We start from the raw sequence: 19,953 nt of genomic DNA, 5'->3' as shown, positions 1-19,953 counted from the left end.
CTCTCTCTTATACTTTAATAAACTTTGTTACACAAAAGCTCCGAGTGGTCAAGGCTTGTCTCTGGCCCCAGATCGAAATCCTCTCCTCCTGAGGCCAAAAATCCCTGCATGGTTCACAGCTCACAGCCTCAACCTATCATCTTGGGGGCTTGTCCAGGATCCCAAGAGAAGGTGTGAGCTTTCATCTATCACCAGCAAATTTGGATAACTCAGCAGGGGCTATAGGACTGGAAAAGGTCAGTTTACATTCCAATCCCAAAGAAAGACAATGCCAAAAATTGTTCAAATTACTGTACAATTGCACTCATTTCATTTGCTAGCAATATTATGCTCAAAATCCTTCAAGCTAGGCTTAAGCAGTACATGAACCAAGAACTTACAGATGTAAAATCTGGATTTAGAAAAGGCAGAGGAATAAGAGATCAAATTGCCAACATTCATTGGATCATAAAAAGAGCAAGGGAATTTCAGGAAAACGTTTGTTTCATTGACTATGACAAGGCCTTTGACTGTGTGGATCAAAACAAACTGTGGAGAATTCTTAAAGAGATGGGAATACCAAACCCCCTTACCTGCCTCCTGAGAAACGTGTATGCAGGTCAAGAAGCAACAATTAGAATTAGACATGGAACAACGGACTGGCTTAAAATTGAGAAAGGTGTGTGTCAAGGCTGTATACTGTCACCCGCTTATTTAACTTCTATGCAGAGTACATCATGTGAAATGCCTAAGTTACAAGCAGGAATCAAGATTGCAGGAGAAACATGAACAACCTCAGACATGCAGATGATACTACTTTAATGCAGAAAGTGAAGAGGCACTGAAGAGCCTCTTGATGAGGGTAAAAGAGGAGAGTGAAAAGCTAGTTTAAAACTTAATATTCAAAAAACGAAGATCATGGCATCTGATCCCAACACTTCATGGCAAATACATGGGGAAAAAATGGAAACAGTGACAGACTTTATTTGCCTGTGCTTCAAAATCACTGTGGTTGGCGACTGCAGCCATGAAATTAAAAGATGCTGCTCCTTGAAAGAAAACCAATGACAAATCTAATTAATATATTAAAAAGCAGAGACATCACTTTGCTGACAAAGGTCCATATAGTCAAAACTACGGTTTTTCCAGTAGTCATGTAAGGATGTGAGAGTTGGACCATAAAAAAGGCTAAACACCAAAGAATCAATGCCTTCGAACTGTGGTGCTGGAGAAGACTCTTAAGAGTCCCTTGGACAGCAAGGAGATCAAACCAATCAATCCTAAAGGGAATCAACACTGAATGCTCATTGGAAGGACTAATGCTGAAGCTGAAGCTCCAATACTTTGGCCACTTGATGCAGGGAAAGATTTAGAGCAAGAGGAGAAAGGGGCAACAGAGGATGAGATGATTGGATAGCAACACTGACTCAATGGATATGAGTTTGAGCAAACTCATGGAGATAGTGATTGGCAGGGAAGCATGGCATGCTGCAGTTCGTGGGGTGGCAAAGAGTCAGAATTGCTTCAACAACAAACAAATGCTTGTTTAGTATAAATAGTTGTGCTGTGATCTATATAAATATAAAAGGTATAAACTGTATTTACAAATTATAAAGAAAGTTTAGTAGTTTTAAAGAGTGCATGTGGATATTTTTGAAAAATGTTCAACTTGGTTTGGAATCGCAAAAGAAAAGTATCTTTAAAACTGATTTTAAAGATCATTCAAAAAGAAGAGTTTCTTCTTTAAAAAATATTTAGAATAATACTTTCAGAGCTATATTAAAATTGTCTTTTTTCTTTTTAAATTTAATTTATGTATTCATTTTAATTGAAGGATAATTACTTTGCAATATTGTGATGGTTATTGCCATACATCAATAGTAATTGATCATAGGTTTTAAAGTAGACTTTATATTGTAGAGCAGTTTTGTGTTCAAAGTAAAACTCAATGTAAGGTAAGGGAGTTTCCCTTTAAATCCTGCCTCCAGCACATGGGTCACCTGCCCAGCTATCAGCATTCCCTGCTGGATTGGCATCCTTGTTATAAATGATGAACCTACACTGACATGTCATTATCACCCAAAGTAGACAGTTTATATTGAGGCTCCATCTTGGTGTTGTGAGATCTAAGAATTTTGTCAAGTCTATTCTACAACAGATTGTTCAGTTCAGTTCAGTTCAGTCACTCAGTCGTGTCCAACTCTTCGCGACCCCATGAATCGCAGCACGCCAGGCCTCCCTGTCCATCACCAACTCCCGGAGTTCACTCCGACTCACGTCCATCAAGTCAGTGATGCCATCCAGCCATCTCATCCTCTGTCGTCCCCTTCTCCTCCTGCCCCCAATCCCTCCCAGCATCAGAGTCTTTTCCAATGAGTCAACTCTTGGCATGAGGTGGCCAAAGTACTGGAGCTTCAGCTTCATCATCATTCCCTCCAAAGAAACCCCAGGGCTGATCTCCTTGAGAATGGACTGGTTGGATCTCCTTGCAGTCCAAGGGACTCTCAAGAGTCTTCTCCAACACCACATTTCAAAAGCATCAATTCTTCGGCGCTCAGCCTTCTTCACAGTCCAACTCTCACATCCATACATGACCACAGGAAAAACCATAGCCTTGACTAGATGGACCTTTGTTGGCAAAGTAATGTCTCTGCTTTTCAATATGCTATCTAGGTTGGTCATAACTTTTCCTTCCAAGGAGTAAGCGTCTTTTAATTTCATGGCTGCAGTCACCATCTGCAGTGATTTTTGGAGTCCAAAAAAGTAAAGTCTGACACTGTTTCCACTGTTTCCCCATCTATTTCCCATGAAGTGATGGGACCAGATGCCATGATCTTTGTTTTCTGAATGTTGAGCTTTAAGCCAACTTTTTCACTCTCCACTTTCACTTTCATCAAGAGGCTTTTTAGTTCCTCTTCACTTTCTGCCATAAGGGTGGTGTCATCTGCATATCTGAGGATATTGATATTTCTCCCGGCAATCTTGATTCCAGCTTGTGTTTCTTCCGTTTCTCATGATGTACTCTGCATAGAAGTTAAATAAGCAGGGTGACAATATACAGCCTTGACATACTCCTTTTCCTATTTGGAACCAGTCTGTTGTTCCATGTCCAGTTCTAACTGTTGCTTCCTGACCTGCATACAGATTTCTCGAGAGGCAGGTCAGGTGGTCTGGTATTCCCATCTCTTTCAGAATTTTCCATAGTTTATTGTGATCCACACAATCAAAGGCTTTGGTATAGTCAATAAAGCAGAAATAGATGTTTTTCTGGAATTCTTTTGCTTTTCCCATGATCCAGTGGATGTTGGCAATTTGATCTCTGGTTCCTCTACCTTTTCTAAACCAGCTTGAACATCAGAAAGTTCACAGTTCACATATTGCTGAAGCCTGGCTTGGAGAATGTAGGATCACACAAAGTATTTGCTCTGCCTGTTTGTCTTTCCTCCACCTCTGTAATAAAAAAAAATCTGATTGTTTCACTGTTCTGAGTTTGCCTTTTGCAAAATGTCATGCAGTTGGCCTCACTGCATGTGTGTTTCTCAGATTAGTTATTTCACTTAGTAATAGACACTGATGGTTCTTCATTCCTTTTCATGGTTGATATCATTTCATTGTCTGTATATATCACAGTTCATTGGTTCTTTCACCTACTGAGGACATCTTGATTCCTTTCAGGTTTTGACAATGATAAAGAAAGCTGCTATAAGTTTCCATGTGCATGTTTTTGTGTGGACAGAAAGCTTCAAATCATTTGGATGGATTCCAAGGGGCGAAATTGCTGGATTGTAGGATAACAGTATGTATTAAACATATATTTTTTTATTGACAATCTCCCCAGTTAAACAGATACTGTTCCACAAAAGAAAGGGTAGGAATAGTGTCTATCACCCTGTGGTCACAAAACTGACCATAAACCTGATAAGGCAAAAATGATTATAAATGCATAGTCCATGGAAAAATTTATCCTTAGTTTATAGTCAAATATTATTTTTCATTAAAATGCCAATTTGGGGAAAGTCAACATTATGTTATTGTCTGATAATAATGTAAATATGTAGGATATAGAAGAAATAACACTTGTGGTCAATATATATGTGAATGTAAATTACCTATGAAAGAAAACTCCATTTGTTTTCTACCATCTCTCGGACTTGCCCAAGTAATAAAGAACAACATAAAACATTCTAGTGAAGCAGACAGAGGAGGCATCTCCCCTAAAATTCATCCTCATGTGTGTATAAATATATATTGTTGCTCAGTCTCTCAGTCATGTCCCACTCTTTGTGTCCCCATCGACTACAGCACACCAAGCTTCCCTGTCCATCACCATCTCCCAGAGTTTGCTTAAACTCCTGTTCATTGAGTCAGTGATGCTGTCCAACCATCTCATTGTCCTCTCCTCCTCCTGCCTTCAATCTTTCCCAGCATCAAGGCCTTTTCTAATGAGTTGGTTCTTCACATAAGATGGCCGAAGTGTTGAAGCTTCAGCCTCAGCATCAGTCCTTCCAATGAATATTCAGGGTTGATTTTGTTTTGGATTGACTGGTTTGATCTCCTTGCAGTCCAGGGAATTCTCAAGAGTCTTCTCCAGCACCACAGTTCCAAAGCATCAATTTGTTGGCACTCAGTCTTCTTTCTGGTCAAACTCTCACATCCATAAATGACTGCTGGAAAAATAATAGTTTTGACTAGATAGACCTTTGTCAGCAAAGTAATGTCTCTGCTTTTTAATAAGTTGTCTAGGTTTATCATAGCTTTTCTTCCAAGGAGCAAGAATCTTTTAATTTCACAGCTGCATCACCATCGACAGTGATTTTGGAGCCCAAGAAAATAAAGTCTGTCACTGTTTTCATTGTTTCCCTGTCTACTTGCCATGAAGTGATGGGACTGCATGCTGTGATCTTTGTTTTTTGAATGTTGAGTTTTAAGCCAGCTTTTTCACTCTCCTCTTTCACCTTTATCAAGAGGCTCTTTGGTTCCTCTCGCTTTCTGCCATAAGGGTGGTATCATCGTCATATCTGAGGTTATTGATATTTCTCCTGGCAATCTTGATTCCAGCTTCTGATTCATCGAGCCTGGCATCTCGCAAGCAGGGTGACAAAATAAAACCTTGACACACTCCTTGCCCAATTTTGAGCCAGTCCATTGTTCCATATCCAGTTCTAACTGTTGCTTCCTGACCTGCACACATGTTTTTCAGGAAGCAGGTAAGGTGGTCTGGTATTCCCACTTCTTTAAGAATTTTCTACAGTTTGTTGTGATCCACATAGTCAAAGGCTTTAATGTAGTCAATGAAGCAGAAGTAGATATTTTTCTGGAAATCTCTGGCTTTTTCTATGATCCAGCAGATGTTGGCAATTTGACCTCTGGTTCCTCTGCCTTTTATAAATACATCTTGTACATCTGGAAGTTTTCAGTTCACTTATTTTTGAAGCCTAGCTTGAAAGATTTTGAACATTAACTTCCTAGCATACGAAATGAATGCAATTGTGTGGTAGTTTGAACATTTTTTGGCACTGCCCTTCTTTGGGACTGGGATGAAAACTGATCTTTTCCAGTCCTATGGCCACTACCGAGTTCCAAATTTGCTGGCACGAGTCCAGCACTTTAACAGGATCATCTTTTAGGATTTTAAATTGCACAGCTGGAATTTCATCATCTTCACTAGCTTTGATCATAGTACTGCTTCCTAAGGCCCACTTGACTTTGCACTCTAGGATGTCTGGCTGTAGGTGAGTGGTCACACCATCTTGGATATCTGGGTCATTAAAGATCTTTTTTGTGCAGTTATTCTGTGTATTCTTGCCACCTCTCCTTAATATCTTCTGCTTCTTTTAGGTCCATACATTTCTGTCCTTTATTGTGCCCAATTCTGCATGAAATATTCCCTTGGTATCTTTCATTTTCTTGAAGAGATCTCTAGTCTTTCTTATTTATTGTTTTCCTCTATTTCTTTGCCTTGTTCACTTACAAAGGCTTTCTCATCTTTTCTTGCTATTCTTTCGAACTCTGCATTCAGATGGGTATATCTTTCCTTTTCTCCTTTGCCTTTCACTTCTCTTCTTTTCTCAGCTATTTGTAAGGCCTCCTCAGACAATCATTTTGCATTTTCATTTCTTTACTTGGGGATTGTTTTGATCACTGCCTCCTATAAAATAAATATATATAGTGTATACACTATTATATATAATCCTACATATAGTGTATATATATATATATATATGTATGATTATGCAATGAAAAGAAGGATATCCTACAGTATTCACAAAAGTGATGGATTTTGAGTGCATTATGCTAAGTGAAATATATCAGAGAAAGATAAATACTGTATGTTCTCACTTATACATGAAATCTGAAAAATGAAACTTTAATTCTTTTTTCAATGGAAGCTTCTTATACTCTGTCTCTTTACTTCTCCAATTCACTGTAGGTTGGCTCTTGATTTTCAAAAATGGTGATACTTTTATTTTCATCACTGGTCATGGATAACAATCAGATAATAGAAAATGTTCAATAAAATACAGGGTTAAGTGGAAATATCACAAAAATTCCCTGAACTTTGTAATCACTGGTGCTTTCATCATAATGACCACCCATGTGCATCTCAGCATGCTGATCTAAGATGCTCGCAAGTATGAATTACAATATTCTGTTACTGAACCAGTTTCTTCTGCTTGACTATCAGCAAGCCAAACATCAAAATTCAGAGGTTTGCAGGAGGGAGAAGTTTCATTTACAAGGCAGACAAGAGAGGAGACAGGAGAACAATTTTGAGATCTATCATTTCAAAGACAAGGGAGCAGGGATATTTATGGGAGACGAGTATAGGAAGATTGGAGGATCAGAAAAAGGTGAGTGAAGGCAGGAAAAAGGTGAGACAATCGCTGCTCTTTGCAGGCTACTCTGAGTTACACGCTACTTCATGTTCAGATGAGGTGACTAGCATGATCTGCAGATGGAGGTTTTGGCTCTCTCCTATTGAATGGTCATCCACTGTGCACAGGTACAGGCTTAATTGAATGGTGGATGGTCTTGACTAGTTTGAACTGGACAACACTAGATCCAGGACCTGAAAAAAATAAATTACCATTACTATAATGACCCATTTCTCAGAGCTGATATCTATAGGGAGTGGTTTAAAGGTTGTTTTTAATATATTGCTTGAGGTATGGGAAGTTTTCAGCATATGCAAATTGCAGGTACAATGAAAGGAAGTTTGAAAGCTGAAGGCAAGATACAAAAGATCTTTATTTTATTATTTATATTTTAAGTAAATATATTTATTATTTTATTTATAGTTTATAAATTATATATTTATTTTTGGTTGTGCTGGGCCTTCAGTGGTCTCTGGATCTTCACTGCTGTGCATGGGTTTTCTGTAGTTGCGGTGAGCAGAGGCTGCCCTTAGTTGTGATGCCTGGGTTCTCATTGTGGTGGCTTCATGCTCTAGACGCACTGTCTTCAGTAGCAGAGGACCCAGTAGTTGCAGGGTGTAGGCTCTAGGAGGCAGGGGCTTCAGTAGTTAGAGCACACAGGCTCAGTGATTGTGGTGCAGGAGCTTAATTGCCCCATGGCTTGAGGGATCTTCCCAGACCAGGGATTAAAGCTGTGTCCCCTCCATTGGCAGGTGGATTCTTATCCACTATTCCACCAGAGAAGTTCAAGAGGAAGGTTTTAAATAAGGTTCCATTCTCTGCTGTTCTGAGGCATACTCAAGAACATCTATTAATAGTTCTATTAACCCCATGAGGAGGGTTTCATTCACACAAGTGTGAAAGTGAAGTCGCTTCAGTTATGTCTGACTCTGTGTGACTCCATGGGCTGTAGCCCACCTGGCTCCTCTGTCCACGGGATTTTCCAAGCAAGAGTACTGGAGTGGGTTGCCATTTCCTTCTCCAGGGTATCTTCCCAACCCAGGGATCACACCTGGGTCTCCCTCATTGTAGGCAGATGCTTTACCATCTGAGCCATCAGGGAAATCCTATACAAGAATTGGATCCATGCAATTTTCACTTCATAAATTTCTTCTAGGCTTAGTGGATATGGGAATATAATACATATTTATAAGACATGACTTGTAATAATGAATGAAAGAATGATTATTATATTCCTAAGGAATTTTATGTAGTGGATTACATTATAAAGTTTATCATATGACTTGTACTTTAATCTACTATGGACAGCACCAACTTCTTAATGTGTTCTCTGTAATTTTTTTCATGAGAAAATGATCATGAGCCTACAAAGACCTTTCCCCTTCCTGTACACTCTTTCTATTCCACTCTTAGTCAATTTAGGCTATTATAACAGAATAACATGGACTGAGGGGCTTAAACAAAGAAAATGTGTATCTTCTTATTATGAAGCCTGGATAACTGTGATCAAGAGGCAGTGAGGTCCAGGTGGTGGAGGGAACAAGCTTTCTAGTTTCCTCACTTGGTGGAGGGGCAGGGAGCTCAGGTCTCTTTATCCAGTTCTAAGGGCTCTAACCTGTCATGGAGCTCCAACTCTACCTCCTCATCAAAACTTAGTTACCTCCTGAGCGAGTGAGTGAGTGTTAGTCACTCAGTCATGTCCAACTCTTTGTGACCCCATGGACTGTAGCTCATCAGACTCTGCCCATGGAATTCTCCAGGCAAGAATACTGGAGTGGGTTGCCATTTTCTTCTCCAGGGGATCTCCAGGGGAAAATCCCCAACCAAGGGACCGAATCCTGGTCCCCGACATTGCAGGAAGATTCTTTACTGTCTGAGCCACCAGGGAAGCCCAGTTATTTCCAAAGGTAACTTCAAATCCCATCACACTGGAGCCTAAGGCTTCATGATATGGCTCAAGATGTGGGGTGTGTGTGGGTGTGTATGGGAGATGGAGTAGGAGATGGAGACTGATGAAACATTGATGATGAAACTGATGAGACATTCAGTTCATAGCAACTCATCATCATATATAGAGAATAAGACTCCGTTGGACCCGTCAACATTCCAATGCCCATCCTCCTCTCTTTGTTTCCGCTACAGCCACATCTAAGTGTCCTGCAAACTGCCACTTCCATGGTGACTCTTGTGACTGTCTACCTCTGTGGGTCTCCAACACAGCTGCTCTGTCCAAGCCAAGATACAGGTTGGGCTCTCTACCTGCTCCTCTTTCCTGCTCCTTTGTCCACTACAACGTCATCTCCAAGCAAACATCATAGAGAACAAGAAAGAACTCATCAGATCATGCAAATCTTTCAAAGGACCAACTCTTCATTCCAAGTCCCACGTGACCTCTGTGTGCTCTCCCTGCCCATCATCAGTGACTTGCCTGTTTTCAACTTGGCCACATACTTCACTACATTAGTGTCAGCACATTCCCCCCAGTGCCTTAACACAATCCTCTCAACAGAGAACACCCCTCTTTTGACCAAAACATATTCAGGCTCCTGAACCATCCTCTAGGATAGTCTGTGGCTGCTTTTCTAAAATCCCAGTTTGAGCAAGAATTTTAAGTCAGTTCAGTAAATATTTCTACTATTGATAATTGATCACCCTTGAAAAATCTGATCAAAATTGCTCACTTCCCACCACTGGTATCTGATCACGCTGGGCTGTCTTCACCAAGAAATCTACTCTGGTTCAGCCAGAATCCCTCCCAAACCTAATGTCTCCTCTCAACAATTTGCCAGCCCAGAAACACACTGCTTCTTGGCTGTGAATCCCTACTTGTACCTGGTGAATTATGGGTGAAAACCAGTTACATGATGGGGTATCTTTTCCTCTATTGCCATATTCCTGAATAAAATTTGTCTTCACCACTAAAACCTGTGTCTGTCTCTGATTTTCTTAGACACAATTCCCTCAACAGATTGCTGCTCATTCAGTAAGTTCCTTCAGAATTCCCCTAGATTCCCCCAAGTCCTATATTATAACCAACTTGGAAACTGGCCACTATTGTAGACTTCAGATTAGCCCATGAGTTTTCTTCAGAGAATTAGCTTTTTTTTTAAATTAAGTAAGTAATATATTTTTATTGCTTCATTGCTACATTGGCTTTCTGTAGTTGGGGTGAATGGGAGCTACTCTTCATTGTGGTGCTCAAGTGTCTCATTGTGGTGGCTTCTCCTGTCTTGGAGCACAGGCTCTAGGGTGCACAGGCTTCAGTAGTTGCTTCCCATGGGCTCAGTAGTTGCAGTTCAAGGGCTCTAGATCACAAGCTCAGCAGTTGTGGCTTTTGGGCTTAGTTGCCCTGTGAGTTCCATGTGAGATCTTCCTGGACCAGGAATCAAATCGGTGATCCTGTATTGCAAGGTGGATTCTTAACCACTGGACCACCAGTGAAGCCCTAAATTCTTTTTTTTTTAAATTTTCTTGAAGTATAGTCCAATTACAATGTTGCGTTTAATTCCTACTGTACAGCAAAGTGACTCAGTTGTACAACTGTTTCATATTCTTCTGATTCATATTGTTTCATATTCTTCTCTGTTTCATATTCTTCTCCATTATGTTTATCATAGGATAATACAGTAAGACCCTGATGTTTACACATCCTATATATAATAGTTTGCATCTACCAATCCCAAACTCCCAATCCTTCCCTCCATCACACTCCTTGCCTTCAGCAACTATAAGTCTGCTGGTTCTCTAAATTCGTGACTGTTTCTGTTTTGTGAAAAATTGAAATTGAGTTGCTCAGTCCTGTCCAACTCTTTGCGACCCCATGGACTATACAGTGTGTGGAATTCTCCAGGCCAGAATACTGGAGTGGGTAGCCTTTACCTTCTCCAAGCCAGGGATCGAACCCAGGTCTCCCACATTGCATGCAGATTCTTTACCAGCTGAGCCACCAGGGAAGCCCAAGAATGCTGGAGTGGGTAACCTATACCTTCTCCAGTGGATCTTCCTGACCCAGGAACCGAACTGGGGTCTCCTGCATTGCAGGCAGATTCTTTACCAACTGAGCTATTATTTGTGTCATATTTTACACTCCACATATAAGTGATATTGTATAGTATTTGTCTTTCTTGTTCTGATTTACTTCACTTGGTATGGTAATCTCTAGGTCCATCCACATTGCTCCAAATAACACTGTTTCATTCTTTTTAGTAGCTGGATAATATTCCATTGTGTGTGTGTGTGTGTGTGTGTGTGTGTGTGTGTGTGTGTGTATATATGTATATATATATATATATATACACACATATTCTTTATCCATTCTTCTGTCGATGGACATTTAGGTTCTTTCCATGTCTTGGTTATTGTATACAATGATGCTGTGACTATAGGGGTGCACATAACTTTTTTACTGTTAGTTTGTCTGAGTATTTGCCTGGGAGTGGGGATTGCTGGACCAGATAGCATGTTTTCCAAAGTGGCTGCACCAACTTACATTCCCATCAATAGTGTAAGAGGCTTCCCTTTTCTTCACACACTCACTAGCATATATTAAGTAGATTAAAAGTCCCTTTTGTTTATCTCTGGACTGGAGGTGCTGACTGCAAGGGAATGAAAGGTGAGCCTCTTGCTTCTTTTGGATCTTGCTCCTTTTGGATCTCATGGAAGCTGTAATCCTATAAGAACATCCCAAGCTTAGACTTCTCAAATTCCAAATTTTTGCTAACATCAAGTGAAATCTCTCAAACAGTCCTTTCCAATGTTTAGGTTTCCTGGCAACTTGGGAAAGTCCTTCTGATCCCATCAGCTAATTATTCTCTGCACAGAAATAGGTAGATTACTCAGCAGAGACCTTCTTTCGCTAGCCTAGAATGGGGAAAATCTGAGTAAGGTTTAGGTTTTCCCTGAAGGTTATCTGAAGTAGTGCATTAAAAAGTGCCCACATGGTGGCTCACTCAATTTGTATTCCATAACAGAGATATTTATGCTTATCATTGTTACTAATAAAAGGGATTGGTGGCCCGGGATTTAAAACATCTATTGAGTAGAATGCAATTAAACCCTTTCTTACGCAAAGGCTGTGTTTACCATGGCAGAAATGTGGTGAAAGGGATCTTCCCCAAAGTGACCAAGAGAGAGAACATCCTTCAAAGAGTCTTCACTTTAGTGGCCAGTAGTGTATAAGAATTGTTTGGGCATCAAGTAAATTGGGTGGGAGAGAGGCATGGAAAATTCTTGGAGATAGGAGAAAGGGTCTCCCTTTATGTGTGATCTTAAACTTCAAAGGAGTTTTTGTCCCATGCAGCCCAAGGTGGGAGTCATCCCTGCATGTGGTAGAACGTTAAACATCAATCAGAGCTTCTATATGGAGTGTAGGAAAGGTGCTGGTATTTATAACAAGAAAAATAGAATTTTATTTCTGTACCTAATGGCATTAGCTTGATTAGAATTTGTGTTGAACTTAGCAAAGTTTGAAGTTTGAGGAAACAGTAATTATGTAAATTCACTTGGAAAGGGGCCAATGAAATTATGTTTGGCTTATAAGAGCCCTGAAAAATAGTTGGGGAAATTTACCCTGTGGAAAATGTCCTCAGTGAGAAAAATTAAGAAACAAACAAGCAAACCTCTCCTGGTAGCAGCTGCCTCTGGATGGCAAGGGTATTTGGGAATGACCTGGGTTTATTTCTTCTCTGACTCCAAGTTCCCAAAGATCCCACAGTGCCCACCTTCAGTGCCTCTCAGTCTTGGAAAATAAGCCTTGATCACAGGGTTCACCCTTCAACTTCATCTCACATCTTAGTTTTAATCTTTTTCTGCAGTTTGTTGTGCTGATCCCAGCTTTCTGAGGAAAACAAACAGTAAGGTGACACTGTCTCCTCTGATCCACTCTCTTTTACTATCTTTTTTAAATTTTATTTTTCATTGCGCTAGGTTTGTTGCTGAGTGAGCACTTCTCTAGTTGAGGCGAGTTGGGGCTACTCTCTAGTTGACGTGCGTGGGCTTCTCACTGCTGTGCCCTTTCGTGTCGTAGAGCATGGGCTCCAGAGAGCATCACTTTCAGCAGTTTCAGTTCCCAGTTCAATTCAGTTCAGTTCAGTTGCTCAGACTTTTGGCGACCCCATGGACTGCAGCATGCCAGGCTTCCCTGTCCATCATCAACTCCCACAGCTTGCTCAAACTCATGTCCATTGAGTTGGTGATGCCATCCAACCATCTTATCCTCTGTCGTCCCAGGCTTTAGAGCAAAGCCTCAGTAGTTGTGGTGCATGGGCTTAGTTGTTACTTGACTTGTGGTGTCTTCCCCGACCATGGGTCAAACCCATGTCCCTGCATTGCCATGAGATTCTTTACCACTGAGCCACAGAGAAGCCCTCTTTTACTACCTTAATATCACCTAGAATAATGTCTTTGTGAATCAGTGAATGGGTCCTTGATTCATCATCCTCTGTCTCCTGAATGTGTATCCGATTAAATCAACTAACCTACAGAAATACGATGATCCAATCGGCACTCAGTAATCTAATCAGGTGTCCTTTCCTGATTGGGTTAGTAGTGGGACAGAGGAATGATGGGACTAAAAAGGTGTATAAAAGTCTGAAGCACTGGAAAAGAGGTGCAGAATCTTCCTGCTCTAGAGATACCAACTGGGTTCTCCACAGCATCTGAGATCTGAGCGCCCCACCGGCCCCACCAGAGCAGTAAGTTACTGTCCTTATAAGGACACCCTTTTTATCCATAATTAAATCTTAAAGGGTGGTATGTATCTCTGGATGCAGTGAGAGCTTTCAAATAATTATTTCTCTCACATGAACACATTTCATGTTTTAGTTTTGCTTAGCAGTGTAGTTTTGCCTCAATCTCAAATATTTTGATTTGTGCTTTAGTTGATATCAATTTAAAATGACTTTACAAAGAAGGTATTTTTAATGAAAAACATCCCTTTTGGAATTTTATTTCTTCATGAAATAAGAAATTTATTTTATTTTGGAAATAATATTCCAAATATAATTTTGGAATATATTATATTTGGAATATAATATAATTCATGAAATAAGAAATTTATTTTATTTTGGAAATAAAATTCCAAAAGGGGTGTTTTTCCATTAAAAATAAATATTTTCATTTAAAATAAATATTTTGAACACAATGGTATTCATGTTAGAGGTAACTCAGGTTGGAGGCTGTGCTGGTCCACATGACTCTCACCAATGTAGGGCTCAAAGAGATTGTTTGAAACTCTTCCCCAGATAAAGTTTGGAGTGAACTCTCAGGCTTCTTGGTATCCACTTTCTAGTGGGACCTGAATCATGCAAAGCAATGGATGTTACTAAACAGGCTAGTGACTCTTTTTTCCTCACTGGCACTTATGAGAGGTTTGTTCTGAAACCAGCAGGTAAAGAGTTATAGCTTTGTGCCCATTGAGACCAGAGTGTCACATGGGCTGACTGAGGCATTGGCATCCCTGCCAGACCAGTGACCTTGGCCCTGCGTAGGTTCTTCCGAAAGGGTGGGAGAATGTCTTAGGTGTGCTTCTGCTTGGCCTGAGATGGATGCCTTGTGCCTTGGCAGTTTCTACAGGATTCCTTTTCTTGTAGAGTCAAGATGAGTGTCCAGAACCCATCCAGACTCCTGGACCTGGCAGGAAAGCATCTGCTGAGGGATGATGCTTTGGCCTTTTCTGCTCTGGAGGATCTGCCCACAGAGCTTTTTCCACACCTTTTCATGGAGGCATTCCACAGGAGACACATCGAGACCCTGAAGGCCATGGTGCAAGCCTGGCCCTTTGTCCGCCTGCCTCTGGGAGGCTTGATTGACATGCCTCATATGGGGCCTTTACAAGCAGTGCTGGAAGCACTTGATGGTTTGCTGGCCCAGAAGGTTCGTTCCAGGTGAGTGTGTTTAAAGCACCTTGATAAAATCTTGGATGTCCCAGAGGAGATAGGTGGGTTGAAAACGAGTGGGTGGAAAGCATTCTGAAAATGGTAATGCAGAAGCCTTGTTGCTAAAGGAAGTACCTTCTGGAAGTTGAAGAGTGCCTGTAGTGAATGGGAGCCTAGAAGAACATTCCCCACTTCCTCAAAGAGCCTTGAGATACTAAAGTCGAGGACCAGAAAGATTAAGAGGGGAAGGGGCATGGAGGATAGTGAGGCAGAGAGGGTAGTGAATAAGGCAGCAGATGATGTCAGAAATGTTAAGTTACAGCACAGGTGGGCAGGATGTTGTCAAATTGTTAGGCTGTTTTTTTTATTCTGTGTGTACTTTGATACATCCTCATCAATTTCCTTGTTCCTCTAGGAGGTGCAAACTGCGGGTGCTAGATTTACGGGATACTGGCCAGAACTTCTGGAGCATATGGTCTGGAGCCAGCAGTTATGAGCGCTCAAGCTCAAGAATGGTACCAGTGGCTGAGCAGAGCTCAACAGCAAAGCTGCACTTGGCTCCACTGAAGATTTTTATGGACCTTTGCCTGAAGAAAAGGACCCTGGATAACTTTCTCACCTACCTTCTTAGGTGGGTGGAGCAGAGAAAAGCCTCTGTACATCTCTGCTGTAAAAAGCTGAAGATCTCTGCAATGCCAATGGACAACGTTGTGAAGATCCTGAGCATGGTGCAGCTGGACTGTATCCAGGAGGTGCAAGTGAATTGGATTTGGCATCTGTCCACCCTGGCCACATTTGCTTCTTTCCTAGGAAAGATGAGTAATTTGCAGAGACTCTGTCTCTCCCCCATCCACCTGTCTGCCTTCACGAAGCAGGAGCAGGATCACCTTGTCCAAATTACCTCTCAGTTCCTGAGGCTTGGCCACCTCCAGGATCTCCATCTGGACTATCCCTCCTTCCTTGAAGGCTTCCTGGACCAGATGCTCAGGTAGGAGTGGACCACTAGCTGGGTAACATTGAACACAACCCTAAAATGTCAAAAGCATTGTCTCCTTTGTTGCACTCTCCTTAAATGTGATATCCCATAACCACACTAATCTAGGTAGAGGGTTAAACTGGTCTAGTGGCTCTTGTGAGACACCCTGCTGGGGAGGTACAGAGTACTGACTGGGATGTTTGCATCCCAGGGTTTATAATTTCCTCCTTTTTTGGAGGCGTCTATGTTGAAATGATAAAAATGGGTAAGTAAAAAGGATGTTGAAGTGGGGAAACTACATCAGATCAGAGCATTCCTGAAGAGAAGCTCCGTGTTTACAAGGTTTGTGCCCTTAGTGAAACTCTTCTAAACTCCCTATCAGTTCGGTTGCTCAGTCATGTCCCACTCTTTGGGACTACGTGAACTGCAGCACACCAGGCTTCCGTGTCCATCACCAACTCCCGGAGTTTACTCAAACTCATGTTCATCGAGTCAGTGATAACATCCAACCATCTCATTCTCTGTCGTCAGCTTCTCCTCCTGCCTTCAATCTTTCCCAGCATCTGGGTCTTTTAAAATGAGTCAACTCTTTGCGTGAGGTGGCCAAAGTACTGGAGTTTCAGCTTTAGCACCATTCCTTCCAATGAAATCCCAGGGCTGATCTTCAGAATGGACTGGTTGGATCTCCTTGCAGTCCAAGGGACTCTCAAGAGTCTTCTCCAACACCACAGTTCAAAAGCATACATTCTTCAGCACTTTCTTCATAGTCCAACTCTCATATCCGTACATGACTACTGGAAAAACCATAGCTTTGACTAGATGGAATTTTGTTGGCAAAGTAGTGTCTCTGCTTTTTAATATGCTGTCTAGGTTGGTCATAACTCTTCTTCCAAGGAGCAAGCATCTTTTAATTTCATGGCTACAGTCACCATCTGCAGTGATTTTGGAGCCCAAAAAAATAAAGTCTGTCACTGTTTCCACTGTTTCCCCATCTATTTGCCATGAAGTGATGGGACCGGATGCCATGATCTTAGTTTCCTGAAAGTTGAGTTTTTAAGCCAATTTTTTCACTCTCCTCCTTCACTTTTATCAAGAGTTCTTTAGTTCTTCTTCACTTTCTGCCATAAAGGTGGTGTCATCTGCATATCTGAGGTTACTGATATTTCTCCCAGCAATCTTGATTCTAGTTGTGCTTCATCCAGCCCAGCAATTCTCATGATGTACTCTGTATAAGTTAAATAAGTTATAATATTATTATATGACATATAATAATACAAGTTATATAAGCAGGGTGACAATATACAGCCTTGATGTACTCCTTTTCCTATTTGGAACCAGTCTGTTGTTCCATGTCCAGTTCTAACTGTTCCTTCCTGACCTGATACAGATTTCTCAAGAAGCAGGTCAGGTGGTCTGGTATTCCCATCTGTTTAAGAATTTTCCACAATTTATTATGATCCACACAGTCAAAGGCTTTGGCATAGTCAATAAAGCAGTTGTTTTTCTGGAACTCTCTTACTTTTTCAATGATCCAATGGATGCTGGCAATTTGATCTCTGGTTCCTCTGCCTTTTCTAAAACCAGCTTGAACATCTGGAAGTTCAGGGTTCACATACTGTTGACGCCTGGCTTGGAGAATTTTGAGCATTACTTTACTAGCGTGTGAGATGAGTGCAATTGTGTGGTAGTTTGAGCATTCTTTGGCATTGCCTTTCTTTGGGACTGGAATGAAAACGGACCTTTTCCAGTCCTGTGGCCATTGCTGTGTTTTCCAAATTTGCTGGCATATCACATGCAGCATTTTCAGTGTCATCTTTTAGGATTTGAAATAGCTCAACTGGAATTCCATCACCTCCACTAGTGTTTGTAGTGATGTTTCCTAAGACCCACCTGACTTCGCATTCCAGGATGTCTGGCTCTAGGTAAGTGATCACACCATCGTGATTATCTGTGTCATGAAGATCTTTTTTGTGTAGTTCTTCTGTGTATTCTTGCTACGTCTTCTTAATATCTTCTGCCTCTTTTAGGTCCATACCATTTCTGTCCTTTATTGTGCCCATCTTTTCATGAAATATTCCCTTGATATCCCTGTCTATAATATGGTGTTTTGTGCTCCAGATACGTTAACTGATATATGGGAGAAGCATGGTTCTGGAGGTGATGTTTGTTAACTGAACTGAGAGAAAAGGATAATAAAAAGTGATAGAAAGTCCGTAGATGATGCAAGGATGTAAGTGAGCCCCTCTAGAAGGCAACACATTTCATGTTGTGGGATCTTATATAAGTTGATTCCTTATGTATATCTTTCTAGGACCTCACTTGATCAAAGATAGAGGCATCTGGAGCCCACACTTGGACTGAAGGAAGCCTCATCTAAAGTCATTTTTAGATCTTATCACCCAACACTAATATTTAGTGATGTTCACACTTAAAAGAGACTCTCTCTGGCTCTCCTCATAGCATGTTCTTATGCATTCCAGTATCTTCATTCATCCCCATAAGGAAGTAGAATATGTTGTACTCTGCTTGATAGATGAGGAGAGAGTGCTCTCTAGATTCTGTGAAGTAACTCAGTCTCACAGTGAAGGTGATAGGACTTAGCCTTCAATAAGATGGACAATCAGTGTATTGGCCCTCAAGAGATGGCCTGACTAATGTTAGTTCCGTAGAAGCCATTTGTCTATCACCAGTATGCAACCTGGCACTTCAGTTTCCAAGAACTAATTGTTTGGTTTCTCCCCAGGTGCCTGAAGTCCCCCTTGAGCAACCTGTCAATAACCAACTGCTGGCTTACAGAATCAGACTTGACCTACCTGTCCCAGAGCCCAAACATCAGTCAGCTAAAGGGCCTAGATCTGAGTGGTGTCACCATGACTGACTTTAATCCTGAGATCCTCCACGTTCTGCTGGAGAAAGTTGAAGCCACCCTCCAGGAACTGGACTTAGATCTGTGTGGGATCACGGACTCCCAGCTGGAGGCCATCTTGCCTGCCCTAAGCCGATGCTCCCAGCTCAGGTACTTCAGCCTGTGTGAGAACTTCCTGTCCATGGCCGTTATGGAGAAGCTGCTGCGACACACCGCTGGGCTGCCCTGCTTAACGCAAGAGCGTTATCCTGCCCCTCAGGAGAGTTACAGATCTCAGGGTGTTCTCTTGGAAGGGAGACTTGCCCAGCTTCGGGCTCAGCTGTTGGAGGTTCTGAGAGACTTAGGACGTCCCAGGATCATCTGGATTAGCCCCAGCCCCTGTCTTCACTGTGGTGAGAACATATGCTATCATTTGGATCCCATTGTATACAGATGTACTGCCCCTGCCTAGAGAGTTGCCTCTATTAAAGGCTTTCTTCTGGGCACTTGGTAACTGAAATCTAGAACATGAGGACATCATGAAGGGACAAGAGAGCTGTGGTTTCAGACATCTTCTCAATGTGAATGGGAAAAGGAAAGGCGATATGGAGGGGGGACTCAGTATTGCAGGGGGAAATGTAGACTCTGGAAGGGATGGAACTTCCAGAGACATGGGCTTCTAGAATCTGAAATATGAACCTAGGTGAATACATGCTTGAGCCCCACATGTTTCAGTTATCCCGGGGGGAGATGGATGTACAGAAATGGTCAAGAATAAAGATACTTTCCTGGTGACCTAAATAGGAAGGAAATTTAAAACGAGAGTAGATACATGTATAGATATGATTCACTTTGTTGTATAGCAAGAAACTAAAGGGACATTGTAAAGAAGTCCTACTCCAATAAAAATTAATTGTAAATAAATAAAGAGATGCTTGTTGAAAACCAGCTGCTGTTCTCCATGATATATTATTACGTGTCCTAATTATTTCCAGTTTGTGATTTAAAAAAAAGCACTGTGTTGTCCATGATTCAAAACCTTACATTCCTGAAATTTCTTTATTCTGTCTTGGGCATCTCTTACCTCCTTGCTTATTTCTTTGGCTGTTCACTGGGTTAATACACACAAAGGGGAACATACTCAGTGTCTGGCAAACAACTGCAGTGAAGAGCTCTTTGCAGGGCTTTCACTGCTGACTCAGGCCATGACCTTGACATGGGTATTCTTCATACTTCTATCAGTCGGTGTATAAGTTGCAGTTTCTTGCCTTTTTGTGTGCTTCACTGCCACAAGCACAGGTCCCCACTTCTGCAAGATGTTTTCCATACTACCAATAAATGATACTGGTTCTCACCATTCCATGCCTATCATGGGTGGGTAGTGGTCCTTATGGATATAATCAA

At 41.4% G+C, this 19,953-nt stretch overlaps 1 protein-coding gene across 4 annotated transcripts; it reads left to right on the top strand.

Annotated features, from left to right (window-relative positions):
• The first annotated feature begins 12,769 nt into the window (after window positions 1–12,769).
• On the top strand, window positions 12,770–19,496 carry LOC147356375 (PRAME family member 8-like). 4 transcript variants are annotated; one of them, XR_015143235.1, is made up of 5 exons: window positions 12,770–13,546; window positions 14,444–14,737; window positions 15,144–15,716; window positions 17,525–17,626; window positions 18,448–18,570. XR_015143235.1 is itself a non-coding variant. In XM_086343770.1 (4 exons), the coding sequence occupies exons 2-4, from the start codon at window positions 14,451–14,453 to the stop codon at window positions 19,019–19,021; spliced, it is 1,434 nt and encodes a 477-aa protein (XP_086199896.1). In that variant the 5' UTR covers window positions 13,442–13,546; window positions 14,444–14,450; the 3' UTR covers window positions 19,022–19,496. The 4 variants fall into 4 exon arrangements, 2 of the variants coding, with proteins under 2 accessions (XP_086199896.1, XP_086199897.1); XR_015143234.1 differs by having other exon boundaries at window positions 17,512–17,626; XM_086343770.1 differs by lacking the exon at window positions 17,525–17,626 and having other exon boundaries at window positions 13,442–13,546; window positions 18,448–19,496.
• The last annotated feature ends 457 nt before the right edge of the window (window positions 19,497–19,953 follow it).

The sequence above is a fragment of the Bos grunniens genome, chromosome 16 (assembly GCF_055505025.1).
Source record: "Bos grunniens cultivar Pamir isolate PY7600 chromosome 16, Bosgru_T2T1.0, whole genome shotgun sequence".
In the NCBI taxonomy this organism is placed as follows: Eukaryota; Metazoa; Chordata; class Mammalia; order Artiodactyla; family Bovidae; genus Bos; species Bos grunniens.
The sequence above is the reverse complement of the archived record's forward strand: the minus strand, read 5'-3'. Positions and strand labels throughout refer to the sequence as shown.

Bases quoted from the DNA above. Each gene is read 5' to 3' on its own strand.
- LOC147356375 (XM_086343770.1), top strand. From the start codon at position 14,451: ATGAGTGTCCAGAACCCATCCAGACTCCTGGACCTGGCAGGAAAGCAT. The intron at 14,738-15,143 runs GTGAGTGTGTTT...TTGTTCCTCTAG, and splicing joins GCCCAGAAGGTTCGTTCCAG to GAGGTGCAAACTGCGGGTGC. The intron at 15,717-18,447 runs GTAGGAGTGGAC...GTTTCTCCCCAG, and splicing joins TTCCTGGACCAGATGCTCAG to GTGCCTGAAGTCCCCCTTGA.